The 25,995-nt window shown below is 48.3% G+C and overlaps 1 protein-coding gene and 1 long non-coding RNA gene across 10 annotated transcripts in view; one reads left to right on the plus strand and one right to left on the minus strand.

Annotated features, from left to right (window-relative positions):
* DCTN1 (dynactin subunit 1) overlaps positions 1-25,995 on the minus strand; it is a 73,859-nt gene that overhangs the window by 39,130 nt on the left and 8,734 nt on the right. For 4 of the 9 annotated variants that reach the window (XM_042466916.1, XM_042466914.1, XM_042466915.1 and 1 more), the window contains exons 1-5: positions 20,511-20,835; positions 9,097-9,348; positions 5,985-6,063; positions 3,548-3,579; positions 237-257 (exon numbers count right to left, since the gene is read on the minus strand). In XM_042466916.1, coding sequence (XP_042322850.1) covers positions 237-257; positions 3,548-3,579; positions 5,985-6,063; positions 9,097-9,348; positions 20,511-20,543 — 417 coding nt within the window. In that variant the 5' untranslated portion in view covers positions 20,544-20,835. Of the gene's footprint in view, positions 1-236; positions 258-3,547; positions 3,580-5,984; positions 6,064-9,096; positions 9,349-20,510; positions 20,837-25,995 lie in introns of those variants that run through there. The other 5 variants (XM_042466921.1, XM_042466919.1, XM_042466917.1 and 2 more) reach the window with 3 other exon arrangements.
* Positions 1-25,995, plus strand: part of LOC121930549 — a 35,763-nt gene that overhangs the window by 2,233 nt on the left and 7,535 nt on the right. The window lies entirely within an intron of this gene.

Genomic DNA, 25,995 nt, shown 5'->3' on the forward strand with positions numbered 1-25,995 from the left:
AGCTTGCCACTGAAAGCGCTCCCAAGAGTCACAGCAGGAGGAAGGCAAGGGAGACGCCCCGAAGGGGCCTTTTTAAAGACAACTCAGGTGCCAGAGGGAGGAACAGACATGCAAGAGGGGAGACATGCATGTGCGCAACTGAGGCCATAATAGCCATGAGCTCAGCCATGTACGGAACGGTTTCATGCGTGTACTGGTCTCTTTCATAAGAAAATAAATAAATAAATAGGCACCACCTTTTTAGGTTTCACTCCACGCTGCATGGAAAGAGGACAAAGGTTAGAAGTTAGACAGGAAGCAGGTACTCTGAGGGCAAGGTGCCACCTGGCAGCATGGCTGTTCCCAAACATTAGAGAGGCAGTAAAGCCGCATTTCCCAGCCCCAGTTTGGGAGCTTCCCACCACCACAACCCTGCCTGCCCTCTAAAAGCCTGCAATAGTTGCACCACAACATAAGAAAAGGCTTCAGAAAAGAATATGGGTGCATTTGGCCACCCCAAGATTTCTCCCCACCTTTCCCAGCCCTGAAGGAAGAGGCCCTTTACATGAAAAGATCCCCCAAAGGCACCAAGCAGCGTGTTTCACGGGTGTACTGTAGTAGTATTTTAGAGTTATAAATGCATATTACATTTTAAAAAAACCCTAAAAGCAAAATACCAGAGAAATCATTCATTTATCGCTTTGTCCTAACACCCAGCAACAAGGACAGCAAGGGGCAAAGGGGCACAGCCTCACCCCTGCAAAATGGCAGTTGTTACCCAGCGATTTCACTCTTGGATGGCCACAGGTTAACAGTCTTAACAAGAGACTAAATATACCACATTCCAAGATTTATGTCGAAGTAAGCACCATCCATTTCAGTGGGATGCTCCCAAGCCAGTCCCCACAGGGCAGTGATGGTGAACCTTTTAGAGGGCGAGTGCCCAAACTGCAACCCAAAACCCACTTATTTATTGCAAAGTGCCATGTCCCTCTGTCTTTCTAGTAACAAACTCTGGCAAACGCTGTGCTGGGGCGATGGCACATGTGCCCACAGAGAGGGCTCTGAGCGCCACCTCTGGCACGCGTGCCATAGGTTTGCCATCACTGCCATAGGGTTATGAATGGCTTTGGTACTCAGCCACAATGTTTAGGAATTAAGGGACTATTTGCCAAGGCCCATACCAAAGGACAGAGCGTTCCCCTCATCACTGTGTTTTCTCCGGTCGGAGTCTGAGGAAAAACAGAGGCCCAAATGCACCCAAAGCTATATCCAAAGCAGCTGCTAAATAAAAGGCTCTTCCCTCCCATGGCTGAAGAAACACAAGAAAGCAATTTCCCCCTTTAGCAGCCCTCAGCTACAAACAGGAGAACCTCTTAGAGGTTACTGATGCACGCATGACCCTATAATGCTGTACAAAGGGGTATAAACCAGATGTAACTGTAATGACAATGTCTCCCCCTTCAAGGGCTATAAAGACCTCCCTCTCCAAAGGAGGCTCTCTCTCCATGCCCTTCAAACAACCAGGGACCTTTGGCAACCACGTTCTTCAGGACGTCCTCCAGCTGCCTCCACTGACATCTAGTGGCGCAACGGGGACTCAGGACTGCCACAGTCAGCTTGGGATGAGGGAGGGAGGCAGGAGGCGCAAGGTGGGGCATGGTCAAGGCAGAAGGCATCTTGTCAAAAGAGAGAGATTGCTTACTGAGGGGGGGGCAAATCTTATAGGGACAACGGGTGGAATAAAGGTGGGGGGACCCAACTCATGGCCACCATGCGATGGAGAGGAAGATGGGGGGGGGGCAAACACACTCACTAAAGAAGGATCATGAATTATGCAGTAGTGCCCAAAGTGCAATGCTTGGTCATATGCGGTTGTGATTACTCGTTCTTAATCAATACCTATAATGATCAGCAGAATAAAACGTGACGTGATCCCAACCATCAAGGAGCTTACAGACTAAAATTCAAAGCTAGGAGGAGGCAAAAGAAGAAAATAAGGGCAAACATAGAGACTGAGGGACATGCTTTTTACCTTGTGCTGCCTGTACTCATGTTCAGCTGCAGTTCAGCAGGAGTGGGCAACTGGTGGCATCCCATCCACTGCAGGCAGCATAGCCAATAATGAGGGATAATGGGATTTACAATCCAGTATGAACTCGAGGGGCACATGTTGTCCTCCCAGAGGTAGTCAACCAGAGTTGGCTGACAGAGAGGATGACAAAGAGGGGTTTGTGGAGGAATTTGATGGTGGTGAAGGAAAGAGGTGGACTCACAGAGGCCTTTGGGAGGGCGACTGCAGCCATGGGGGGGGAGGCAGTAAGAGAAAATGGCTGGAGTCTTCTGAGGGAGGAGCAGAGCTTGGGATTGCCAAGAGGGACTTGGGAAAGCAAGGGAGCAATGATGGGCAGGAATGGATAAGGTCACCACAGCAAGCAAGACCACATCTGGATTCAGAGGTCAAGAGAAGGATTTCGTCCTGCTGGGTCCCACAGGACTCCCCTCTTTGCTCAACCCTCTGATTTTATTCATTCACTCCCTCCCCTCAATGGAACCCTCTTCAGTATTTAGTGGTCTCTGTAGGATCTAGCCTAAGGAATTGAACAGTAAGATAATGAACAGGGTTATGACACAGAAAACTGAGGATGAAATTAACATTGGCAACACACATACAAACACCCACCGCCCATGATGAAGGAAACCAAACAAAAAGGACTCAAAATGAATGTCATCACTGACTGCACATTCTCTGCATCAGTGTGGAGGATAGTGACTGGACGTGGCACTTGTTATCCCTGCAGGGTCCTGAACAGTGGGACACAATGGCCACAATACCACTCTGTAGCTGCGGATTGCTGTGCTCCACTGTGGCCATGGGAGCATCCCAGGGGGAAAGGTGTTGGCTGACCAGGTTGCCACCTGACTTTCCAGCAGGTTGCAGGCCTGGTCCACGCCTCTAGCAGCATCAAGTCCCAGGCACCCTTTGCTCAGCCAGCATAGCCACTAAGCCCACTTCCAGGTCATTCAGTCAGCCACAGGGGCCCAACAGGTGTGACTGCATGGCTCTGCCTTGAAGCCAAGACACTGCCTGACTCCCTGATGGTGCAAGTTAGTTGCTCCCACTGTCTGCCATGTATTTGGGAAATTCAGGAAAACAGCACCAACACAAGATGCAGCACCTATTAATTCTCCTGCACTCTCCCCGCAAGGCAGCGGCCCAGAAAAGCAGATGAGACACGCTCCGGGGCATCTTGTGGCCCAAGGGATAAAGAGGCGGATCAACCAGGGCAAAGCCATGTTGTTTGCAGAAGTGTGTGCTCTTTGTGGCCTTTCTAGATTTACACATGATTACTATTGGCACACAAAAAACATGCTTAACAACCATAGAATCATAGACTGGTCTCCTCAGTATTGCCACTGCTGCCACCCTCTGTCTGCAGCAACAAACACAGTGATCTCAGCTCCGAAACATCTCATGCCAACTCTGAAGAAAAAGTCCTTCCCATCAAACAATAAGACAGGCATGGATAGAATTAATCAGACAAAAGACCCAAGGAAAAGTACTCACCAGTTTGCTGGCTTTGGGACCTTCTGATGAATCTGGAAGAGAGGTGGAAAAAAGGGACCACTCAGAAATCCAAGCTTAACTATGGCCAACCAACCTTTGAGGCACAAAACTGCAGGGTCCCCAAGGAATGTCTGGCTGACAAGTCTGTCAGAGGATCCTCTGGGTCATTTCTGGAAAAGGGGGGCGGTATCCAGTGCCATGTCGAAACAAACCAGGGACCTCTCAAGGCAAGGGTCTCGGTGGCATTATGCCTAGTGAAAGACACAATATCTGACCCTGGACAGGTCTTCCCCAGCGGGGTCTTACATGCCCCCTTTGCACAGCAAGGAAACTGGAGCCCTCCATACTTTGGCAATTGGCACAAAACCCTGAGGATCTTCTGGCCATTCTGTTCAGCTCTCCAGACAGACATTAATCCTAAAATAATTATATCATTGGCATTCATGGCTTATACTTGTAGGATTTCTCTTCTTCGTACAAGTGTCCCATATGTAACCTTTTGTTTCACTTTTAAACACATTTGTTTTTATCTATTTTAAAAAAAACAACAACCATCTTCTCTCTTTTTAAGATTTTAGGGCATTATACAAACAAAATTACAACAACACTTTTAAGAAACAAGTTCATGATACTCAGAGCTTCATTATGGGGTGATGTAGGACAATCTGAAACAAAAACTGGCAAACTAGGATACCATTCCCCATATTCTGAACTCAAGAGTCCCGTGCCATCTGTTCTGAAAGCAAAATGGGTTCATCCATAATGCCAACAAAGGCTGCAGAAAACAAGGGGCACCCTGAAAAGAACACTATATGCAAAACAAAAACCCACCGCTGGGACCCCACCATTGCACCCCTTTTTTTAAAATGGCTTGCTGCCCAGGCCCAGGAGAGGGCATGTCCTTTCATGGTTTCCACCAACCAGCCTGGCACTTCCTCCTGGCACAGGGCAGCGGGGGGAAACGTCATTTCCAAACCCCTTCCCCTGCATGAGCCACACTGGCCATCATCCCTGCAGTAACAGAGGGGTGGAGGAAGAGGAGAAGGAGGCACGTTTATTTTGCCGACGTGGTGAAAATGTGCATCAGGGGCACAGGGCAGAACACATAGAAATTAACTTTATAAACTGGCAGAAGGGAAGAGACAGAGAGGAATGGTTGGACCCAGAAATTCATAGATTGTAACAGGGTTAGGAGAAGGAGGTTGCTTGCTCTGAGGATAAGTTACTGAGCCCTTATGGGGAGAAAAAATGTTGGAGCGAAAGGGGAAGGGAGATCTGCTGAAACATGAATTTGGAGATGGGACTTAAGAAGATGGAAAAGAGGAGGCCTGGGCCTGAGAGAGAACATGAAGAGGCTGCACCCCTGGGAAGGAGATGCTGCATGTTACCGCAATCCCCTTTCCTCTCATCAAAAACAAAAAAGCCATCCCAGGATGCTCAACAAAGATATGTCAGACTTCCAAATTATATACCATGAATACCATATAACACCAATCTTAAAATCACTTCACTGGCTGCCCATCAGTTTCCGGGCCCAGTACAAGGTGTTGGTGATCACCTTTAAAGCCCTCAATGGCTTGGGTTCAGCCGATCTTCAGGACTGCCTCCCTCCATACAATCCTCCTCACAGACTTAGCTCCTCAGGGAAAAATCTGTTATAGCCTTGTAAAACAAGGCTGTCCTCAACCTCCCAGAGGACCTTCTCAGCTATTGATCCCAGACTCTGGAATGGCTGCCGGACAAGATCCGTCATATTACCACCCTAAACAGCTTTTAAAAAGCTATAAAGACGGATCTCTTCCGGCAGGCCTTTCCTGAATAGTTCTCTGGCTATCAGAAAGAAAATCTAACTGCTGACCTGACTTCACCACCGTTTATTGAATTGTTTTAAAGTATGTTTTATGTTTTAAATTCTACATTATTTAATTGTATTTTAAGGGGGGGGTTGAGGGTTCGGGCTGTATATTTTAATCTTGTAAGCCGCCTCGATTGCATTTTGTAGAGAGGGAAGATATAAATAAATTTAATTATTATTATTATTATTTATTATAAGTCAGTCCACAAGCCTTTTCACTCACTCCGCTCCTGATCTGCAGTTTGGATGTAGAAGCCTGGGATATAAGAAGCTGTAAGCCAAGGCTACTCAGGTGGTGCTCAGTGGACTAGTGCCAGTCCACAGCAAGTTTCCAGGAAAGAAAGAAATAGCTGTACCCGAAGTCCCTGGCACATCGGGGGCAAAGCCCATGCTGGTCCCCTAATCAGATACACCAGAGAAGTGGAGAGGGGGACATGGGCTCCTGGTCAGCTGCTGTCCTCCGCAAGGACTCAGTCCAAGGTCTTCCAAAGTTGAGGCCAACCTCCCCAAAGCACAGACCTGAACCTGAGCTCCAGAGAGGAGGGGAAGACAGCATAAGGAAAAGCCACAGGACATCCCTACCTCTCTTGGGCACCTTTGAAGTGGAAGACTCAGGCGTTTCCGGGGATGTTGTGTCTGCGCCATCATCAAAAACTTGGATCTGCATAAAGTTGAACACAGTGATGTCACACACGAGGACAAACAAGGTGATGCACTTGAGGCTTTGGTTTCTACTCCAACTGAGGCAGGGTCTAACTTTGAGATTTCAACCCCTGCCTCCAACAGAAGGGAAAATGCTTCCCTCTCGTTCTGCACAAATGGAGCCCATCCCCTGAAACCCATGCCTGGCCCAGACTGAACACAAGTGTGCCTTACAGACAGCTGTTTCAAAGCCAATCCCATCAGTTACTGGTTGGGCAAACCTTTACTGGAAACACCAGAGACTCAACAATAGGTTAGAAAGTGCTCCCATCTAACAAGAGTATCTTCATCGCCATACATCCCACAGAAATGGCTCCCCACATCTCCTGACCACCCCACTCCCTTGCAGGCCCTTGGAGCTTTGCTCTGTGGCTTTTTTACGCGTGTGTGTGTGTGTGTGTGTGTGTAATTCAAATACAAAAGGGGTTTCAGTTACACACAAGAACATTCTGGGATAACAAAAGTAGGAAAATAAAAACACACAAGTAGAAAAAAATAACCGCATTAGTCTTATGACTAAATATACGTCTGTTTGTACATTTTGTCTGCACATCATTCTTTCAAGTGTTGTAAGCATTGTTAGATCTTCTATCCATTAGATCCCAGACAGAATCCTCAATTTCATCATCTTGGCTTCTAGGGCTATTTCAGGCTTGATCTGTTCAAGGACCCATTTGTTTGCCTTTTTGGCTGTCCATGGTAATAGAAATAATAGACGTAACAGAATCTGGGCAATACTGAAATTGCCATGCTTCAAACAGGGTAATGTCCGCCTTGTCTCCCAAAGGCAGTAATTCTGACTTGAACCAATAAACTGAATACCCAGATATTTTAAAATTAGTAATCAAAACAAGGATTGACTGCTGGGGCTTTGAATAAAAGAGCATCTGTGAAAAGAGCATTTTAAAATCCTAAACTGGCATGCGCAAGTCCACCGATCCTGGAATTTTGTCTAAGAGCACATACTAAGGGTTCCACACACAACCTGAACATTAAAAATGGACATTCCTGCCTTGTACCACATTTCAATGTTAAAAAAAAGGAGGACAAAAAAAAACTGGACATAACTCTTGCTCTTGGTGCTGTAGATAAAATACTTTATCCCTTTCAAAAATGTTTTTGGAAATTAGCCAAAACTGTGCAAATAAATGGAGAGTGAACTTGATCAAAGGCCTTCTGAGCATCGAAAGAAATAATGGCTGGCTGTTCAGTTATATCTGAGTGTAAAGCAATCAAATCCACAACCAGTTGAATATTATTGGCTCCCTGACTGTTTTTGGTCAATCCCACCTGGTCAGGACTTGCCAAAGATTAAATGCCTTTTTGTAATCTGTTGGCTAAAATAGCTGTCTATATTTTGCTATCAACATTATGTACCGATATATGGCGGTAGTTAGTGCAGCAAACATGACCCTTACCAGGTTTAGGTATCAGGGTAACAAAGGCACGGGACAGACCGTCCAAAAAGGACAGCCTCCCAGAACTTAGTTTTGGTCCGCGGGGAAGTTGCAGCCTCCAGACCGCAGGACTTCCCTGCGGACCAAAAAGAACCTGCGAAAAGCAGGTTCTACTTGCAATGCCATTATGACGTCTCAGTGCGCCAATGGCACACTTGCAATGTCATAATGGTGCTGCGATGTGTGTACGCTATGCATCTGGCATGTAACGATGGCGGCGCCCATTTGTACAGGGCGCCGCCATTTTGACGCCCTCGTCACATGTGAGGGGCAAGGGGTGTCTAGAAGTGCCACCCCCCACATGTGACGAGGGCATCCTTTTGCGTCTGTCTGGACCGGACCATAAGCATCATTTAATGATTAAGAGAGGAAGCTGGATACTAAGATGTGTTTGTAAAGTTGGAGTAGGTGTTGTGTCATTCAACAAGGAGGAGCCAGGAGATTTCTTTCATGTGAAGCCAGGCAGCACCTCGATCTCTTTCTCCCTCAACAAACCAGAGAAAGAATCCAGGGCTTGCTCTTGGTTTCCTGGGAGAGAAATAAGCAAAAGAGGAGAGCTGCCTGCCTTTGTATGGCATCATCCTCATCACCACCACCATCTTATTCATCTATATGCCGCTTGATTCCCAATAATGAAACCCAAGGTGGCTTACAAAAAAACATTAAAACCAAAACAGATTAAAAACATACAAAGGCATTAATAAGAATGCACAAATTTTATTTTAGAAAGCAATTAAACCATCTAGAGAACACACCATTAAATTCCATCTAAGGCAGTGGTTCTCAACCTTCCTAATGCCACGACCCTTTAATACAGTTCCTCATGTTGTGGTGACCCCCAACCATAGAGATGGACAGAGGAGCGGTGTCTCAGTTCCTAAGACCATCAGAAATATGTGTTTCCCAATGGTCTTAGGCGACCCCTGTGAAAGAGTCATTCGACCCACAAAGGCAATGACCCATAGGCTGAGAACCGCTGACCTAAGGCAATTCCTAAAAGCCTGTTGGAATAAGAAAGTTTTCACTTGGTGGAGGAAGGAGAGCCAGGGAAAACCATCCTAGCCTCCTAGGCAGGGAGTCCCAGTCTGGGAGGAGCCACCATCTCACTGGGAGACCAAAACACACTGGGAAGGCCGTGAGAGAAGGTCTTAGAGCTTTGGCAGCCTCATACATAGAATCATAGAGTTGGAAGAGACTGCAAGGGCCATCCAGTCCAACCACCTGCCATGCAGGAACTCTCAATCAAAGCATCCCCGACAGATGGCCATCCAGCCTCTGTTTAAAGACCTCCAAGGAAGGAGACTCCACTACACTCCGAGGGAGTTTGTTCCACTGTCAGACAGCAGGGAAGGACACAGAAACCACAAATCAGAGGCTTGTTTATCAAGTCCTGCTACAGTTGGGAAGGATCGGTAAGACTGCAAAGGCCCTCTGCTTGCACTTTCACTATCAGAAGCACTCAACAGAGCTCTCCAGACCCAATGGGGAGAGTGTCTAGCCCCTTCCACGGGTGAGGCGTCCAAGTGGGTGCTTACCTGTGACTGTCGCACAAAGATGCCGTGGTTCTCCTCACAGGTGAAGTACTTCCTGCCCTGGACTGTGCCGTCATTCTTGCCCTTCGCTTCATCCAGGATGACGCCAACCCACTTCCCGGTGGCAAAGAGTGTCGCGCCCACGTAAGCCACAGTCCCGCGGTACCCCTTCCCGATGACTTCCACTCGGGAGCCCACTTTCAGGGGCTTGCCACTCGCTTCCACAGAAGTCATCCTGGCGTTGGCGCTGGGTGCCTGGGGAGACACAGAAGAAAAAGTGAGCCAGTTAGCATACAGTACTGCAGGAAAGTATTTCCAGCTGTTTGGGCCACAAAGAAGAAAACTCCACTCCACTCTTGTGACGCAGTGTTTCTATGATTCATGCGTGCAGTTGTGGCAGTTTTGCACAAAAGTGGGTGGTCCCTGTAACAGCTTCACAACGGTAGATCTTTCTAGAACATTAAGCATTCAATTTGGGTCCAGGTGGCTCTGGATCTGTTGGGCTGAGCCATCTCAGCCAGGCAATGCTGGCGAGGGTAAGGACTGCTCAGCCCCTTGGTCTTTGGTCCATGGGGTTTTTAAGGGTGCTCATTTATTTATATACTGTACGTGCTAAGCTTTTAACAGCTATACGAAGCAACTGCCGGAGCTCTTCTGGAGTTGTGGAACAGGGCCATGTCAATACATCGAGAATACTCAGGGCTATCTTTCCCTTTTGACTGAGGTCAAGAGGGAGATGGCATCATCTGGACACAGAGAGGGACCATACGTGGATGAACAAAATGACAGCTAATCCAGACTAGACTAAATTTTGTTGGTCAGTAGACAATGCATCCCAGTTTAGGGAATATGACCTACTCTGAGTGGGATGGTCCTCCCCCTGAAGCAGAGGTCTGGCTCATGTGGTCCTCTAGATAGTGTTCAACTCTAATTCCTATCTGCCCTAAACCAGATATCCAATAGGGAGGAGTGTTGGAAACTGGAGCCCAACTACACCTGGAGGGTAGCATGACTCCCACCCACACCCTAAAAATCAGGCAGACAGCTTGAAGGTTCTCCTGGAAAGCCAGCCTAGAGTGCCTTCCCTTGGCTCCGTCTGGTGCACCAGCTATGCTCCTTCTGACGGAAGGCAGATCTGGCCACTGTGATTCATGCTTCACCCACCTTTGCCATGTGCCTTGTCTACATGGGGCTATCCTTGAAAGGTCTCTGGAAATGACAACAAGCACACATAGTACATCAGCTAGACTGCCAACCGATGTGCGCTTTAGAGTCCTGATCCATGCACTTGGCATCCTGTTCGTTTCCAAAGTGCTGGCTCTCCTCTACAGCTTTAAAGCCATGAGCCCCCAAACAGCTCCCTTCCAGAATGAACATGCCCAAAATCCACTCTGGGGACCTGCTAGAGAGACCTTTCCCAGAGCACTACCCCATTTACAGAATTCCCTCCCTTCTTTCCCAAAGGACATTGCACCTACTCTGCTTCCAAACAGCAGCAAAGATAGCTTTGCTCAGTTACAATTACTACTTTATTTTTATATTAATCTCACACTTGCTGAAGTTCCCAAGATTTTACAATACAATCTTGAGGTTTTATTATTGTTTTCATTTTATTTGAATATTGCCTCAAGAACTTCTTAGACTGAGGGTAAATGTATGTCCAGTGCTACTTCTAGGGCAAAATAATGGTCCAGAAATGGAGTTTAAGACAAACATGGAAGTTTAAGGTGTTAAGAAAGCCACAGCCTTGCTGAACATTTTGCCTGTTGATTCTAATGTGTTGTTGTTGCTGTTGTTGTGTGCCTTCAAGTTGTTTCTCACTTATATCTCACGGGATATTTTTGGCAATATTTCTTCAGAAGGCCTTCCTTTGAGGCTGAGAGGGTGACTGGGTGGAGCGGGGATTCAAACCCTGGTCTCCAGAGTTGTAGTCCAATGCTCAAACTACTACACCACAATCCCTCTCCCTCTTAAAACTGGAGCAGGGCAGGGGAAAATATGCAGCGAGCGACCCTCCTGTGCCAGGACCCCTGGAGAAGGGTTGCTGCTGTTGCCAGTCAGAACCACAGAACGGCTTGAAGTACTGGTGCCCAGGTTTGTTTTTCCTCCTCCGTTCCCATTCTCTTTGCCTTATGAATTTTGGCATTAAATGGTAAGTCCTGTGGGTCTTGGGAGGTTTTCATTTTCTTACTGATCTCATAGTTTCTCTAGAGCCTTTGTAGCAAAAGAGCCAGATAAAAACTGCCATTCAACAACAGACCAACACACAGATTGACATGGAAATCACTTCCTCTCAACCATGGGTCACACAGTGTGTGTGTGTGTGTGTGTGTGTGTAGAGAGAGTGAGAGAGGTGTGTGCTCTAAGGTCCATCAGGTCCAGACCTTGCAAGACATCAGAGGTCAAAACTAGCCTCTTGCCCCAACTCAAAAAGCCAACCATCCTCCAGCTTGGAGCAGACATGTGTCTCCAGTTTTTCTTCGGCAGAGACCAGTCCTTCCCTGCAAAAAGTGCTCCCACCTGGAGACAGCCTCTTTCTACACTAAGCAGGCTCTCCTAGGATCCCACCCCAAACGGCAGGTATCCATCACTTCTTGGCACCTGCAAGGAACTCTTGCCACCAGCCTTCTCTACCCTGAGAACATGCGCAACCACTCCAAGACTCTGAAAAAGTGGACTGGAGCCTGCAAAAGCTTTTGTTGATGTGAACATGATTAAAGGTGCCACAAGGCTCCTTTTTGAACAAGGTCCTCTGTGTCCCGGTTCCCCAGCCACATTAGAATAGCGACATTATGGGGCGCTCTCCTTCAAACAGACAATGCTGAGCCCTTGGGTGGGACCTGAGAAGAGCAAACCAGGATTGCATCTGCCATCTGACAGCCCCATTTGCTGACCAGGATTCCCCATCCCTTGCCCTTGCCTCTAAGGGACAGATCATCTCCCATCAGATTAGCAAGCCAGGAATCTTTCCCTTTCCCTGCTTCAAATGACAAGAAAGGAGACTGCATCCCAATATGAGGAAGAACTTCCAAACAGCAAGCAGACTGACTCTCTTTCACTAGAAACAGAGGTTGGATGGCTCCCTTTAGCTATGTTTTCCTCCATGGCAAAGGGTTGATGCCTCTTGGAGGTCCCTTTCCAACTCTACAATTCGATGATTCTCTGGCCCATGCACCTGAAGTCATCTCTGCTGCTGCAGAGAATAGGACAAGGAGTAATGGATGCATACTGCAGGAACAGAGATTCCACCTCAACATTAGGAGAAACTTCCTGGCAGTGAGAGCTGTTTGACAGTGGAAGACGTTCCCTTGAAGGGTGATAGAGTCTCCTTCTTTGGAGGTTTTTAAACAGAGGCTGGATGGCCATCTGTCAGGAGTGCTTTGATTGTGAGTTCCTGCATGGCAGATTGGGGTTGGACTGGATGGCCCTTGAGGTCTCTTCCAATTCTTGTATGATTCTATGAGTGCTTCTTTCCAGAGAGGATGCCACGCCTGCTACAACTCCCTGAAGCAAGCGACCCGCCCTCCATGGGAGTAGGGGGCAAAGGCTCCTACCAGGCCCCTGCAAAACAACCCCCTTTGTTCCAACTTCCAGCACAGAGGGAAACAACCGCTCTCACCCAGCCCCAGATCATTCTGAGAGTGGCTGCTGCTTCCTCCAGCCACTTGGTTGGCTACTTAGTCTTCCAACTAGGACAGAGCTATTGATTTACAGGGCCCCCTCCTGCCTTCCCTGTTCTTACTGCCTCTCTAGGCGCTCAGGCTGAATCTGGGACACTCAGCCAAAGGGCGAAGCAGCAGCTGAAAAGCCTGACAAGTACTTACTCTGCCCATAATTCAAACCCAGTTGGAAGCATAACTTCCACACCCATAAAGGCAAATATTCTTACGTAAATGAAAAGATCTGAAAGAGAGAGACAACTGCAAAATGGTCAGTCTGGAATTTTCACAAGATGACCTCAGGACCCAGAATCCTGTGAGTTCCCAAAGGGGCAGCCATTTTAGTTTGTCACAGGAGAAACAAGAGAGTCCTTCTGAGATCTTTAAGACAAACACACCTGTCCAAGCATGAGCTTTTCTTCAACAAGAGGCCCAAGCAGCTCAGGTGCGCTGGCAAGTCCCTCTTCTCTTCCAGTGCATAAAACCCACAACCTTAAATGGGCCGAAGCAGCGCTAAGAGACTCCTTCCCAAGATTAACCTCTTTCCCTGCCTGTATTTCAAACCAGTCTATAGCAGTGGTGGCCCAGTCCTAAAGCCACCAGCCATGTGGCCACAGCAATCTCTCTGCCTGACCTTTTTTGCAGTCCTGATGACATTAGCATCCCTCCTGTCTTCCCTGCTTAGTGCAGACATGACTACCAGAGTTGTTTGCCAATCCAAAATGCACAATCTATTCCTCCAGCCAGTTTTTCCAGGACCAAAAACTCCTGTCCCACTGGAAGTTTTGCGTTTGAAGGCAAGACTATACCATGGCAATTATCCACACTATGACGGAAACACACACTATCTGGAAGCTGGGGAGAGACTGGGATACGACCATGCTCCTTTCCGCACTGCTCCCAATGTTGTTTTTGAACTTTTCATTTGACCTGCCTGCCTCAGGATGAGTTTATCCCTTCTCCCTCCAAAGTCTTTATGTGCTGGTCAAATGTCACTAGATAGACTGCCAAAGGACCAGTGTGGTGAGGTGGCCAGAGAAGCAGCGGCACAAGGCTTAGGCTAGAACTGAGGCCAAGGGCAGGCTGCATGCGGACCGTCGGACGGAAGGCGTGCTGCCAATGCAGAAGTGCCAACATGCTGGCAGCTGCGGCCTCTGTACCTCCAGCCAAGGCTCACTGGCACCAAAGGACACCTGTCTGGCCTGGGCATCTGTAGCTCGTGCCCCAAGACTCACCTGGCAAAGCAGCTCCCTGCAGCACCTGGCACAGCTTGTGTGGCCTGCCTGGAACGGACTCAAAAGGCAAGGCCAAACCAGCACTGCTTCTTCCACCCCCAAAGATCAGACAACACCGCAGGGAGGTGGAAATAGTCATGAAGCAATAAAACAGTTTTCCAGTTTGTGTTCACACAAAACACATCAAAACCAAAACAGTTTTCATCTTTTTTGGTGAGGTAACGTTTTCAGACTGACAGCAACACATAGGAATAAATGGACGCAACTAAATCAGTTGCAAACAAGTACGGGGAAGAGGGGGAGAGCTGGCCTAAAGACCTTAAAGACCCCAAATCCTGTCTGACCTTGGAAGCCAAATAGGGTCAAGCCCTGGTTAGTCCTCGGATGGGAGACTGCCAATGAATCTCAGGAGTTGCAGGCTCCATTTCCAAGGAAGGATCCGTCAAAGCCACCTCTCAGGATTCCTGGCCTATGGAAACCCTGTGAAATTTGTGGGGTTGCTGCAAGTCATCAGGCAAACAGAAGGCAGGCAGATGTACACAGGAATACACACACACACAAAGGTTACAGGGGGCTATCACTTCTAATAGATGTTTGCTGGCAGGACAGAGCAGCCCATCAGATAAAAAAGGAGGCCCTGCTTACCTGAGAACCCCTTCTCCTCTGTTTGCTTTGCAGACCAGAATTCAAAAATGAAGGGGACCTCCTGTCACCTTGGATGCCATCATACAAATGCATAACTGCAAAATCAATTCCTAAGTCAGGTAAAATGGGAATCTTCTCACTTGCCTCTCTTTCTTCCCAAGATAAAAGCAGTCCATCTGGAGTCTGCCCAGAAAAACAGAAGCACTGACTGGTGAAGGGCGACACTCTCACCATCAAAGCTTGAACAAGCACCAAACAGCAGTTAAATCTTCCCAGACACACAAGACTTTATCTTTTATTCTGCCCGAGACTTAACACTAATTGGCCATTTTTGAAGAGATTGTGTGTATTTTGGACCTTAAATAAAACAAAAACAAGACAAAACAACCAGTAAAAAGGCTGGTTAGAAGCTCGTCAAAAACGCAGCAATGCAGGTGTCCTGAAAAAAGCCCCCTTTCCAACTCTGGGTTTGTGCATGCAGAGCTTTAAAGAAAGAAGAGGTCTCTTTTAAAATCAATAAGTAATTTCCCAAGGCTGCTAACCACAGGCACCCAGCACATGCCTCTCACCAGGAGCCCCTCAACAGACAGGTGTGGGGCAGAAAGAGGGAGCAGAAAACCACCCACAGAACAAAGCTACCATCGGGGAGAGAAAGAGAAAGAAGGCACATCCTGTCTTCATGCTTGTTCAAGAGGAGGAGAAAGAAAGAGCCCTCTCTTGCCATGTGGCTTTCAGGGAGTCCCTAGTTCTGTCCTTGGCTTACTAGGCATGCTCCCACTTTGGGGGTTCGCCCACTGGCTACAGAATCCGAGGGCTGGAGCATCCCCAGGAGCTGGCCTGCCTTACGCAGCTTTCTTTAAAACAGGCTGCAGGGCCAGGAGGCGCCAGCTCTGCATCTGGGTAAGAGAGAAGGCCGACCTGGCCAGGATGACAAGGCACACACCTACACCACAGTCGTGTCAGGGCTGGACTACTGCAGCCCTCATCTACCAGGGCTGCCTTTGGAAAGTGCTCTGCTCACTTCAGCTGTTTGAGAAGGCTGCTGACTAGGCTCAAGAACACCAACGTTCCTTTACCCCAACCACTCCAAAATGTCCTGGAATCTGAACAGCAAAGCTTAACACAGTGAAAGAAGGACATAGAGAGATCTTGGAGCAACTTTGAGACTAACTGAAAGGAAGACACTGGAAGCAAGAGCTTTCCTAGACTTAAGTCTACTTCCTCAGATGCATTTGGTGGAGTGGAAGCCAGGCACAGACATATATATGCCCTTGGTATGTGAGGATGTCCGTTCAAATTACAAATCCTTTGTGTATGGAAATGAAGTTGTAGGCCCAGTTTTAACAATGCACAAAGACATAAGAAACTGGTCTTTGTGCACGGAGATGAACTGGGAGATCTAGTTTTGCAATGGGACTAGCCTGTGGCGACACATTTAGGCACTTGGACCCCATCAGGAAATATCACCCAGGTCTGGATGAAGCAGCAGTAGCATCTGACCAACATACAGGAGGGAAAGAAGCTGCGGGACTCCAGTAGACTATGTAGACACCACCAAATATGTGAGCCTATTCCCTCAAGACCACTGAGAGGAGTTTAGGCAGGGTCCCTTTTCTCTCAGTACGCAATCATTCTGGAAAACTCCCACACTTGTCCTCTAGGCTCTACCAAAGCTGTGAGTCAAGAACGACACAGGATCTCAGTACAGGAACCGACATCTTTTGCCTGGAGAAAACAAGAGGGGATGCCAGGATGCTTGTGGCTGGGTGGCCAACCCTAAGGGCCACTGAAGCAAAGGCTTGGACTGGGAGTCAGGACCCAGCGGTGTGATGCTTCAGCACAGAATGCAAATAATGGTTTAACCTGCAGTAATACAAACATAGTTAAAGGAAGTAGTAGTTCCACTATATTCTGCACTGATCAGGTCTCACCTGGAGTACTGCATTCGGTTCTGGGCACTTAATTTTAAGAAGAATCTAGACAAACTGAAGCAGGTTCGGAGAAGGGCAACAGGGATGATAAGAGAACAAAACACGTGAGGAAAGGTTAAAGGAGCTGGGCATGTTCAGCTTGATGAAGAGAAGACTTAGTGGGAGACATGATTGTCCTCTTTAAATATCTCAGAGAGAGGAGAGTGCAGGACTATTTTCTGCTGGCCCTGAGGGTAGGACCAGGTCTAATGGCTTCGAGTTACAGAACAGCTTATGACTGAACATTAAAAGAAACCTCTTGACAGTGAGAGTCAACAGCCTAGAGCCACTGGCATAGAGTGGTGATGAGGTCTCCTTCTCTAGACAGCTCCCTGTCACTGGGATGGCTTTTGGGAGCTTATGAATATCTCAAAGCCAGGACTGTATGCCACACTAGGCCTGTTAGTAAGGGGGTGCTCCTTTCCTTCTTTTGCCTTGCCACCCCAAGTGAAACAGTAGGTGCAAGATTAAGAAGACTCAAGACTAACACTCAGGAAGGCCACTTGCAGAGCTAGCGAACAAGGCACACAAAATGCCAGAATCCTAATACCTGACTCACAGTCAATGTCTGTGTGCTTCCTGTCCTTTTCAGTTTGGAGGGAATGCCATTGTCCAGGGCTGCCAGCACACCAGACCCTTCATTTGCCAAACAGGCAAATCACATAAATGTTTCACAAACAAGCACACTTTTGTCTCTGCTGCTGAAAGCCCAATGTGCCCAGGAGGCCCAAGAGAATATCAATGCTCCATGCCCCATGCACAGTGCCCACTTGTGTCATTTGAAGGCAATGGGTAATCATTACCTTTCTTCACCATCGCCCTCAGCCTTTTCCTCCTCCTTCACTTGCAGGGACTGGAGTTCATCTCTGATGCTACAACAGTTCGGACTACATTAAAAGCATTTCAGGCTCCCAATGTAAGTTATGGGCTGATTTGGTGGGTATGCATGGGTGAGGGGTCAGGCCTGCAATGAAGCTGACCAGTGCATGCAACCAAGTCTCCTCCTCAGCAGGCATGCCATGCCAGGGTGCTGCCATCTTCCCTCCTCACCCGAGGAGAAGATTACTCAAGGATTAATACCAGACTCATCAGCCAGTGACAGAATGGGGGTGGCTGCTGTCTCATCAAAGGAAATCTAAGCAGCAAGGATGATCTGTTGCTCTTAGCCTGGAGAAGAACAAGCTTGGTTGCCTGTGTGGCAGAAGCCCTCTTCCGGCTGCTCAAGAATAAGGCCAGTGGGCCACCCGGGCATTTGTCCGGCTTGGTTTTAGGAGAAAGGAAGGAAGCTGGTCTGAAGACACAAGGGGATTGTTACAGTACAGCTATAGGAAGGAGAAGGAAAGATGTTCAAGAGCAGTCAAAAAATGGGGGGAAATCAGTCTGCAAAAGCAGACCCAAATCAGACAACCTAGAGAACTGAATTTCTATAGCAGCCCAGAAGTGCAGAAGGGACCCCAGAACCAGCAAACCCATCTCCTATCCCCACCCAGCCAAGGGGAAGCTACTGGTCCTGCAGGAGAGTAACCTGCGCAACCCAAACTGGAAAAGGCTAGTGCACCACTGCAGAAGAGTAAACAGCCAGCAACTGCTTCAGGCCACTCAAGCCAGCGAGTCAAGCCACATTCTGCTGCAAAGGCCTGAATAGCAATGCTGTGGCCTCTAAGACAGCTATCCCAATTGAGCCAATGGAGCTCTTTTCCTGATCCAGGAAGGGCAAGCAAAACCATCCCAGTGCCATACTTCACAGTTCCCACCTTCTCCCTTTCACCTGTCTGTATCCCAGGCTGCCCAAAGGAAACCCAACAGCACATGAGGCAACCGGAAGAGAGTCTCGACCCACAGGAGGTGCCACAAGGCACCCTTCACTGTCCCAAATGCCCAACTGTGCCAGATTACCCTGCCCAAATTCATCATTAGATTGAGTATTCGTCAAAGATCAGCAAGGTACATGCACCACAGGGAGCTGCCTTTCCCCAACTGAGAGCTCTAGCTCAGACGAACTCAGGACCATCAACACGGACTGGCAGTGGCTCTCTAGGTTCCCCCATAGGGTCCTTCCCAGCTCTACCTAGAGAATGTCAGGCAATGGACCGGGGAGCCTTCTGCATGCAAAACCCATGCTTTCTTTCTGAGCTATGTCCCTTTCCAAACCAACCAGCATCTAGGCCTACAAGCCCATGGAGGTCTACCTTGGCAGAGCAGGGTACACCCATCTGAGGCCACCTCTGCATAATCTCACAATGAAGCTGATCTCTCTGGCAACTGGGTTTCCTTGTCAAGTTTGGGCAGGCAGATAAATGAAAGGATTCCACACAGTCTCAGCCCTGTAGACAACAAAACCCACAGCCTTGCCAGCCAAGGCATCCTGCAGAGGTCACAGTAGCCTTGCTGGATCAGGCTGACGGCCCAGCTAGCCAGCCCCTGGCATATGAGGATGCCAACAGTAAGTGCCATCCAGCTCCAGGGCAGGGGTAGGCCAGGCGTGCCCCCCCCCCCATGAACCACACCAGGGAAGCACATGAGCCAACTTCTGAGACACCCAAGCCTCCCAGACAAACATTTTGCACTTCTGATGGTCAGCTGAGCTGCGGAGGAACCCCCACCCTCTCAGTGGCCTCAAGTGAAACCAGCCAGGCTTAAGACAGGGAAACCAAGGAGTAAACAGCAAACCGATCTGTCCACCAGAAAAGCAATGGGGAGGAAGAAACCACTGGGAAGCATGGGGAGGGTACGTACTTTCTTCAGGGCACCCCTGGGGAGGCCACCACAGAAAGATGGCTCTCCTTCCAGGGCCTGAGAAGCAAGCAAGGCAGCCCTGCAGGTGGGCAGGCAGTCAGGCCCTGGATTCTAACATGGCCCTATAATCATAGAACCACAGAGTTGGAAGAGAGTACAAGGGCCATCCAGTCCAAACCCCTGCTATGCAGGAATACACAATCAAAGCATCCCCAAAGATGGCCATCCAACCTCCAGTACTCCCAAATGACACTGGGTCAAGAAAGGCCCTTGGCCAACTCACAACATTCAGCTCAAGATCAAGTGCAGAAGCGGGGGGAACAAAGCCTGGTCTTGGGGCTGCAAGAGGATCGATCCCCCAGTGTTCCTTCTGGCAGGGCCCCAATAGCCTGCAGGGGCCCCCATTCAGCTTTCCCAACAGGTTGCAGGGTGACGCTGCACCGTTTCATATTTCAAAACACCTCTTTTTCAAAAGCAGAAGTGGAATTCTGGGCCGCTCTGGGTTTTTGTTCTGCTCCAATTTGGGGCATTTTTTAGAAACCCATATGGCCCCCGGAGGGTCCCATGGGTGGAAAACTGGCCTTCAGAAGCATCATAGGTACATACCCCAATATAGTGTCACTTCAAACCTCAGGAAAGTGGGGAGGGGATAGAAATGTGGAAGGAGACAATACCAACATAACACACACACTTCTGGGCTTGCGGCTGGTACCCGGACTGCAATATGATGGTAGTCTGGACTGGCAAAGGCCAATCTGGCTTCTTGGTGTGGGGCTGGGGGTGAGGGGACCAGCGGCGACTGATTGGGGAGTGGAGGGGAGAAAGGAAAGGGAACCCAGAATAGGAGAAGGGACCATCACCAGAGGCTCAGCTGATGCCTCATTACACCACCAACACTAATTACCATGGAATAACAGTGACTAATCTCATCCTAAAGGGCTTGGCGAACAAGAGAAATTCAGTCAGCTCAGCCAAGCCCAGAGCATCCCTGAACAGGCAGGACAAGGAGGCATTTTCCATTAAGAGGAACCAGCACAGGATAAAAAATACGGTTTCTCTCTCCTCGCATCAATGCTGCTGGCCTGTTCCCTTGCAACAGATTGCGTCGAGGTTGGCCCAGACCCCACAGCCGGCCCAGGGCAGAGGGCTCAACCACCCCAAGTGTCACTTACCCGGCTGAAGGTGTGCCTCTTGGTCTGGGCCATGCTGGCGGTGGTCTGCCTGCCTGTTTCAATTATTTCCAAAAAGGCTGCTCTTCAGCTCGTGGCCAGGGGCGGCCCAGGGAGGCTCCTGCCCCTCCGCCGCAGAGGAGGCAGGCAGGCAGGCGGTCATCCCTTCTCCGCCTCCTCCTCCTCCGCCGAAGCCACCCTCTCCCTGGTCAGACAGGGCAAGAGGAGGAGGAGAAGAGAAAGGAGCCCTTTCCCTGGGAGAGGCGTTAAGCTGCCAAGACACAAAAATCCTGCTGCCCAGCTGATGGAGGGGGACTCACTCTGCGCTAGTGCTGCTCCAGACTCTTGTCACCAATTCTGACAACCTACTGGGTCCTAACGCTAAACCATTTGGCTCTGAAACGTCAGAACAGAAAAACAAGAGGGCTTGGGGAGGGGAAGCAGACACAAAAAAGACTGCAGAGCTTTTCTGGACAGCTCCCGGAGCAGCAACAGGGAGCAACTCAGCTGCAACTGGCAGCCAGGGATTCAGTGATGCCTTGCCCCTTGGTCCAGAATGGCCTGGGGAACAACTCGGCCTGAGCAAAATGTGCCCTTGGGCCAACCAGACCTATCCCACTTGGACTCCCTATCATGCCCCTTGGAAGCTGGCTAGTTGTCTGACTGACCACACAGGAGTTAACCAGAAGTGCTCTGAAGTCAGTAAGTCAACATACCAGGATGGGAAAATGGAAAACTCCCTGGCTGTGGGGTTGCAGACCACAGCTGAAGACACAGGCAGAACAAGATTCTTTAGCATGCTTCGAAACAGAGGAAAACCCCAGCAGATTATTGGTTGCTAGTGCTTGAACAGATTAAGCCAGAAATCTCCCTGGAACCTAAAATAGTCACACCGAGGCTGTCTTCCTTTGGCCACATCATTAGAAAAGGCAATAATGCTGGGAAAGGTGAAGGGCTGAAGAAAGAGAGGAAGACCCCACCCCAGATGGATGGACTCCACCAAGGCGGTCACGGACCTGAGCAGAGCAATGGAGTACAGGGGATCTTAGAGATGTCTTACCCCCAGGGTTGCCATGAGTCAGGGTTGACAATGATATGAACAATATTGGAAGGGTCCTCTGATACAAAGACAGGTGACCCCCATCCTACCAAGCCAGGCAAACCATCTCAGGGGTCACCTCAGTGCCACCTCAAAGGGTGAGCAGAGTCCCCCAATCCAACCTCTGCTGAGGGAGGCTCTTCTTACAAACCCCAGAAAAAGAAGGTCTGCAGCAACTCTCAAGATCAACCCCAGGGAGTTCTCCAAGGTATTGTTTACGTGGCTGCAGCCCACCTAAAGTGGCTTCTAGAAACCGGGTTCCATCCTCCAGCCAGCTGCTCCTCTTCTTGTTCCACCTCCAAGCCTTCTGCCACTCTGTTCCTGGGCTTGGAATAGCATCCACCTCCATCCCAGCTTGACAGGCAGCCGCCTCCTCTTACTTGAGGGACCTGCTCAAAACCCATCCTGCGCTGGCCTCACCTGGGTCTGTTCCTTTGGTGCCACATGGCCCAAATTCCACTGCCTCTCCTAAATCCCTGCAGCCACTTCTACCCCTCACATTTAGACCCCCGGAGGGATCCTCTCCCCTCTACACACCTTACGCACCACTATGATGGCAGAAGCCCATCTGAGAGATCCGCATTAGCCCACCTGAGCTAGGAGATGGCTGGTTGAAGTGAAGGACCACCGCTCCAGAGAAAACCAGCCGTGCCTATTGTGCCAGCATGTCCGGAAGTGGATGCGCCTCTTATGAGTGGGGTTGATCCATCATTCATCAGGGAAGCTGGCACGACAAGCTTCACTTCCAGTAATGAAATGTCGTTTGACAGGGCCCTCTGTGCAAACCCAGCAGCTGGAATGCCGGTGCTATATGCAGTGGTCTCTCCACATTCGCTGGGGTTAGGGGTGAAGGACCCCTGTGGATGTGGAAAAACCACAAATAAAAACACTATTCTTTTTAACTGAGAGAACACCTCTCTGGGAATCTTCAGATCCTCCAGTGCAACTCTATGGTCAACATCTGCCAGAATTTGATCACAGAATCATGATAGAGGACCTACAAATGCCTAGATAAGTGTTTCCTCTAGGAACTTCTAGGCTCTCCAGTACAACCCTATGGTCAACATCTGACAGAATTGCGCCCGAGGACCTAGAGATTCCTAGAGAGGCATATTAACCCAGTTAACAAATAATCAAATCTACAAAAGTGAAAACTGCCGACGTCAAAGGCCAGCTGTACCTCTATGAGTCTGAACAGGCAGCAAGATCAGATCCAGAGGCCTGGCTCTCTGCCTCGCCAACAAAGGTCGGGAATGTCCTAAAATCCTGAAGCAGTGGGGAATAACGGCTTCCCTCCCAGTCTCTTCCAGGACATGCCCAGAACATTTCAGAAACGTTATGAACATGCACCATTATTACCCTATAGAGATAAAAAGGCACTTTGTTACTTTAGGAACATGAAATATGTACATATGTAGAACTTTATTTGCCATAAATTTATAGCTTGCCATGTTAAAATGAGATTTATTTAGAAAACAATCATGAACTGGCTTTTTATTTTTGGTTATCAATAGAGCTACAAGGTGTTGAACTGCAAGGAACAACTAAACTATAAGGAACCTCTTTCTTTTTGCCAGTTTATGAGGAACAGACAAATCCCCGCCTCATCCCTGGAGTAAATCAAAGAATGAGCCATCAATATTAGAAGGAAAGGAAAGGAAAGGAAATATTGTTGATCTATCTTCTCTGGTCCACCAATAGCAATACCTTTCCAGACTCACAGATGGTACTGCCTTTCCGCAGTGGGGATGGCATTATGTGCACCTGTTAGGCAAGAAGCCATGCTGACCGTAGCAGTGCTGCTGGCAGGAACTCCAAGTCCCATGCCAGGCTTTGGCTGAGGAGCAGCCAGACTCAATGGGCCACACAGTCACTGGGCAGCAACAGCAGTTAAGTGGCGCTGGTGGAGATGGCACTGGCAGAGGATCTCCCAGAGACAACATCAGGGGCACCAGAGCTAAGCCTTGTTAGTACTATTCAGAGGGAGGTACGGTACACCTCCTTTTGAAGATCTTTTACCATGAAAACCCTACAATGGACCATCCAAAATGAAAGACAAGATAGTGCCAGAAGATGAGACTCTCAAGTCGGAAAGCACTCAGAGAGCTATTGGGGAAGGGCAGAGGACAAATACAAGACACAGTGTGGCTAACGATGCAACTGGACTCAAGGCGAAAGGAGGTTCCGCTGCTGACCTACTCAGAGGCAAAAGGGAAACCTGAAGCCACGCAGCACACATTACAGGAACATGGAAGGCAAAAAGCATGAATCAGGGGAAGCTAGACATAGTAAAGTAAAAAACAACAACATATAAACATTGCAATACTCAGAGTGAGAGAGCAAAAGTGGACAAGAATAGGACATTTTCAGGCAGATAATTACAGTTTTACACAAGAAATGAAAATCTAAGAAGAAATGGGGTGCCATTAATAGAGAGATGGAGTGAAAGCAGTCAAAGGATATAATGCAAAGTCATGTAATCCACATTTATGCGCCAGCTACAGAGGCAGAAGAAAAAGAAATTGAATGATTCAGTGCTGGAGTCCAGGAGGAACTTGATCACACACCAAAACAGGATTTCTTGTTAATCATAGACAACTTTTACCAGATACAGAGTGAGAAATGCAAGCTGCGCAACAGGGTTGAGGAAGGAAAGATGCACTAGGCATCCTATTGCAAACGTACATTGGATAATGGAGCACATCAGAGAATTTCAAAAGAAAATCAGCCTGTGCTTTATAGACTATAGCAAAGCCTTTGGCTGTATAGATAGAAAAGCTATGGATGGCCCTTAAAGACATGGATGTGCCACAACATTTGATTGCCCTGCTGTGTAACCTATATTCATGACAAGAGGCTATTGATAGGGCAGAATACAAAGACATTGAATGGTTTCCAATTGGTAAGGGAGGTCTGGCATCTTATCACCTCATCTGCTTAGATTGTGTGCTGAACATATCATATGTAAAGCAGGATCACATTCGGAGGAAGGAGGCGTGAAAATTGAAGGAAGGAACATCAACAATTTAAGATATGAAGTGGCACCATACTACTAGAAGAAAATAGTAAAGACTTGGAATAATTACTGAAGGAAGTCAAGGAAGTGCAAAGGTGGGTTTACAGATGAACCACAAGAAAACAAAAACAATGACCACGGATGATTTATATCACTTTAAGGTAAGCAATGAGGAAACAACTCAGAATTTTCTATCCCTTGGCTCAGTCATGAATCAGAATGGAGACTGAAGGAAACAGAAGAAGAGCAGGACATGGAAGGGCAGCTATGAAGAACTAAACAAGACCCTGACGCGTAAAGGCATACAACTGAATACTAAGGTTGGGATTGTCCATGCCATTGTATTTCCAATTTCTATGTCTCGGGTGTCAAAACTGGAGCATGAAGAAAGCTGATAGGAAGAAAATGAACTTATCTCAGATGTGGTGCTGGAGAAGAGTCCTGTGGATACCATGGGCTGCTAAAAAGACCAATAAATGGACACTAAAGCAAATCAGGTCTGAGCTCTCCCTTCAAACAACAAAACAAGCTGCATTTATATACCACTTCATATCGCCTAAGCAGTGTCTAAGTGGTTTACAACTGTGAGCTTGAATCCAAGATGATTAAACTGAGGCCGTTGTACCTTGGCCATATCATGTGAAGACAGGACTCCCGAGAAAAGACAAGAATGCTTGGTAAGGTAGAAAGCAACAGGAAACAAGAAGACGGCATTCCAGATGGAGAGATTAAATTATAGAAGCCATGGCTGCCCTCAGCCAACAAGACCTGAGCAGGACTGTTGATGAGATTTGGAAGTCTCTCATTCATGGGGTTGCTTTAAGTTGATGTTGACTTGGTAGTAGTTAACAACAAAGCCCTTCACAGTGTACAGTATATGCTCTTCAAGACACCTGTTGACTTATGGGAACCTCATGAATTTCATAGGATTGTCTTAGGCAAGGAATAATCAGACAGCCTTCCAAAAAAGCCACTTGCCTGGCGGATTCCCTCAGTGGTTGCCCCATGCCTTGAGAACTCCCTCCCCAGGGAGAAACATATGGCCTCATCCCTCCTGGCAGCTGAGAAGACAGAACAGTGAAGACACATTTAGCCTGGTCTGCATTCGTGTTCTGTTATTGTACATAGAATCATAGAGTTGGAAGAGACCGCACGGCCATCCAGTCCAACCCCCTGCCATGCATGTTGTGCGCCTTCAATTCATTTCCGACCCTAAAGCAAACCTATGGACTTGCGTAAAAACCAGGACTGCTGCTGTGTGCAACTATAACTGCATTTTCATTTAGGTTATCATTTGGTCAGCTACCCTGTGACGATAATACATCACAAATGGCAGTGGTTTTAAAATAGTAAACATGCACATGAAGAATTCA

This window comes from Sceloporus undulatus, chromosome 5 (genome assembly GCF_019175285.1).
Source record: "Sceloporus undulatus isolate JIND9_A2432 ecotype Alabama chromosome 5, SceUnd_v1.1, whole genome shotgun sequence".
Lineage (NCBI taxonomy): Eukaryota > Metazoa > Chordata > Lepidosauria > Squamata > Phrynosomatidae > Sceloporus > Sceloporus undulatus.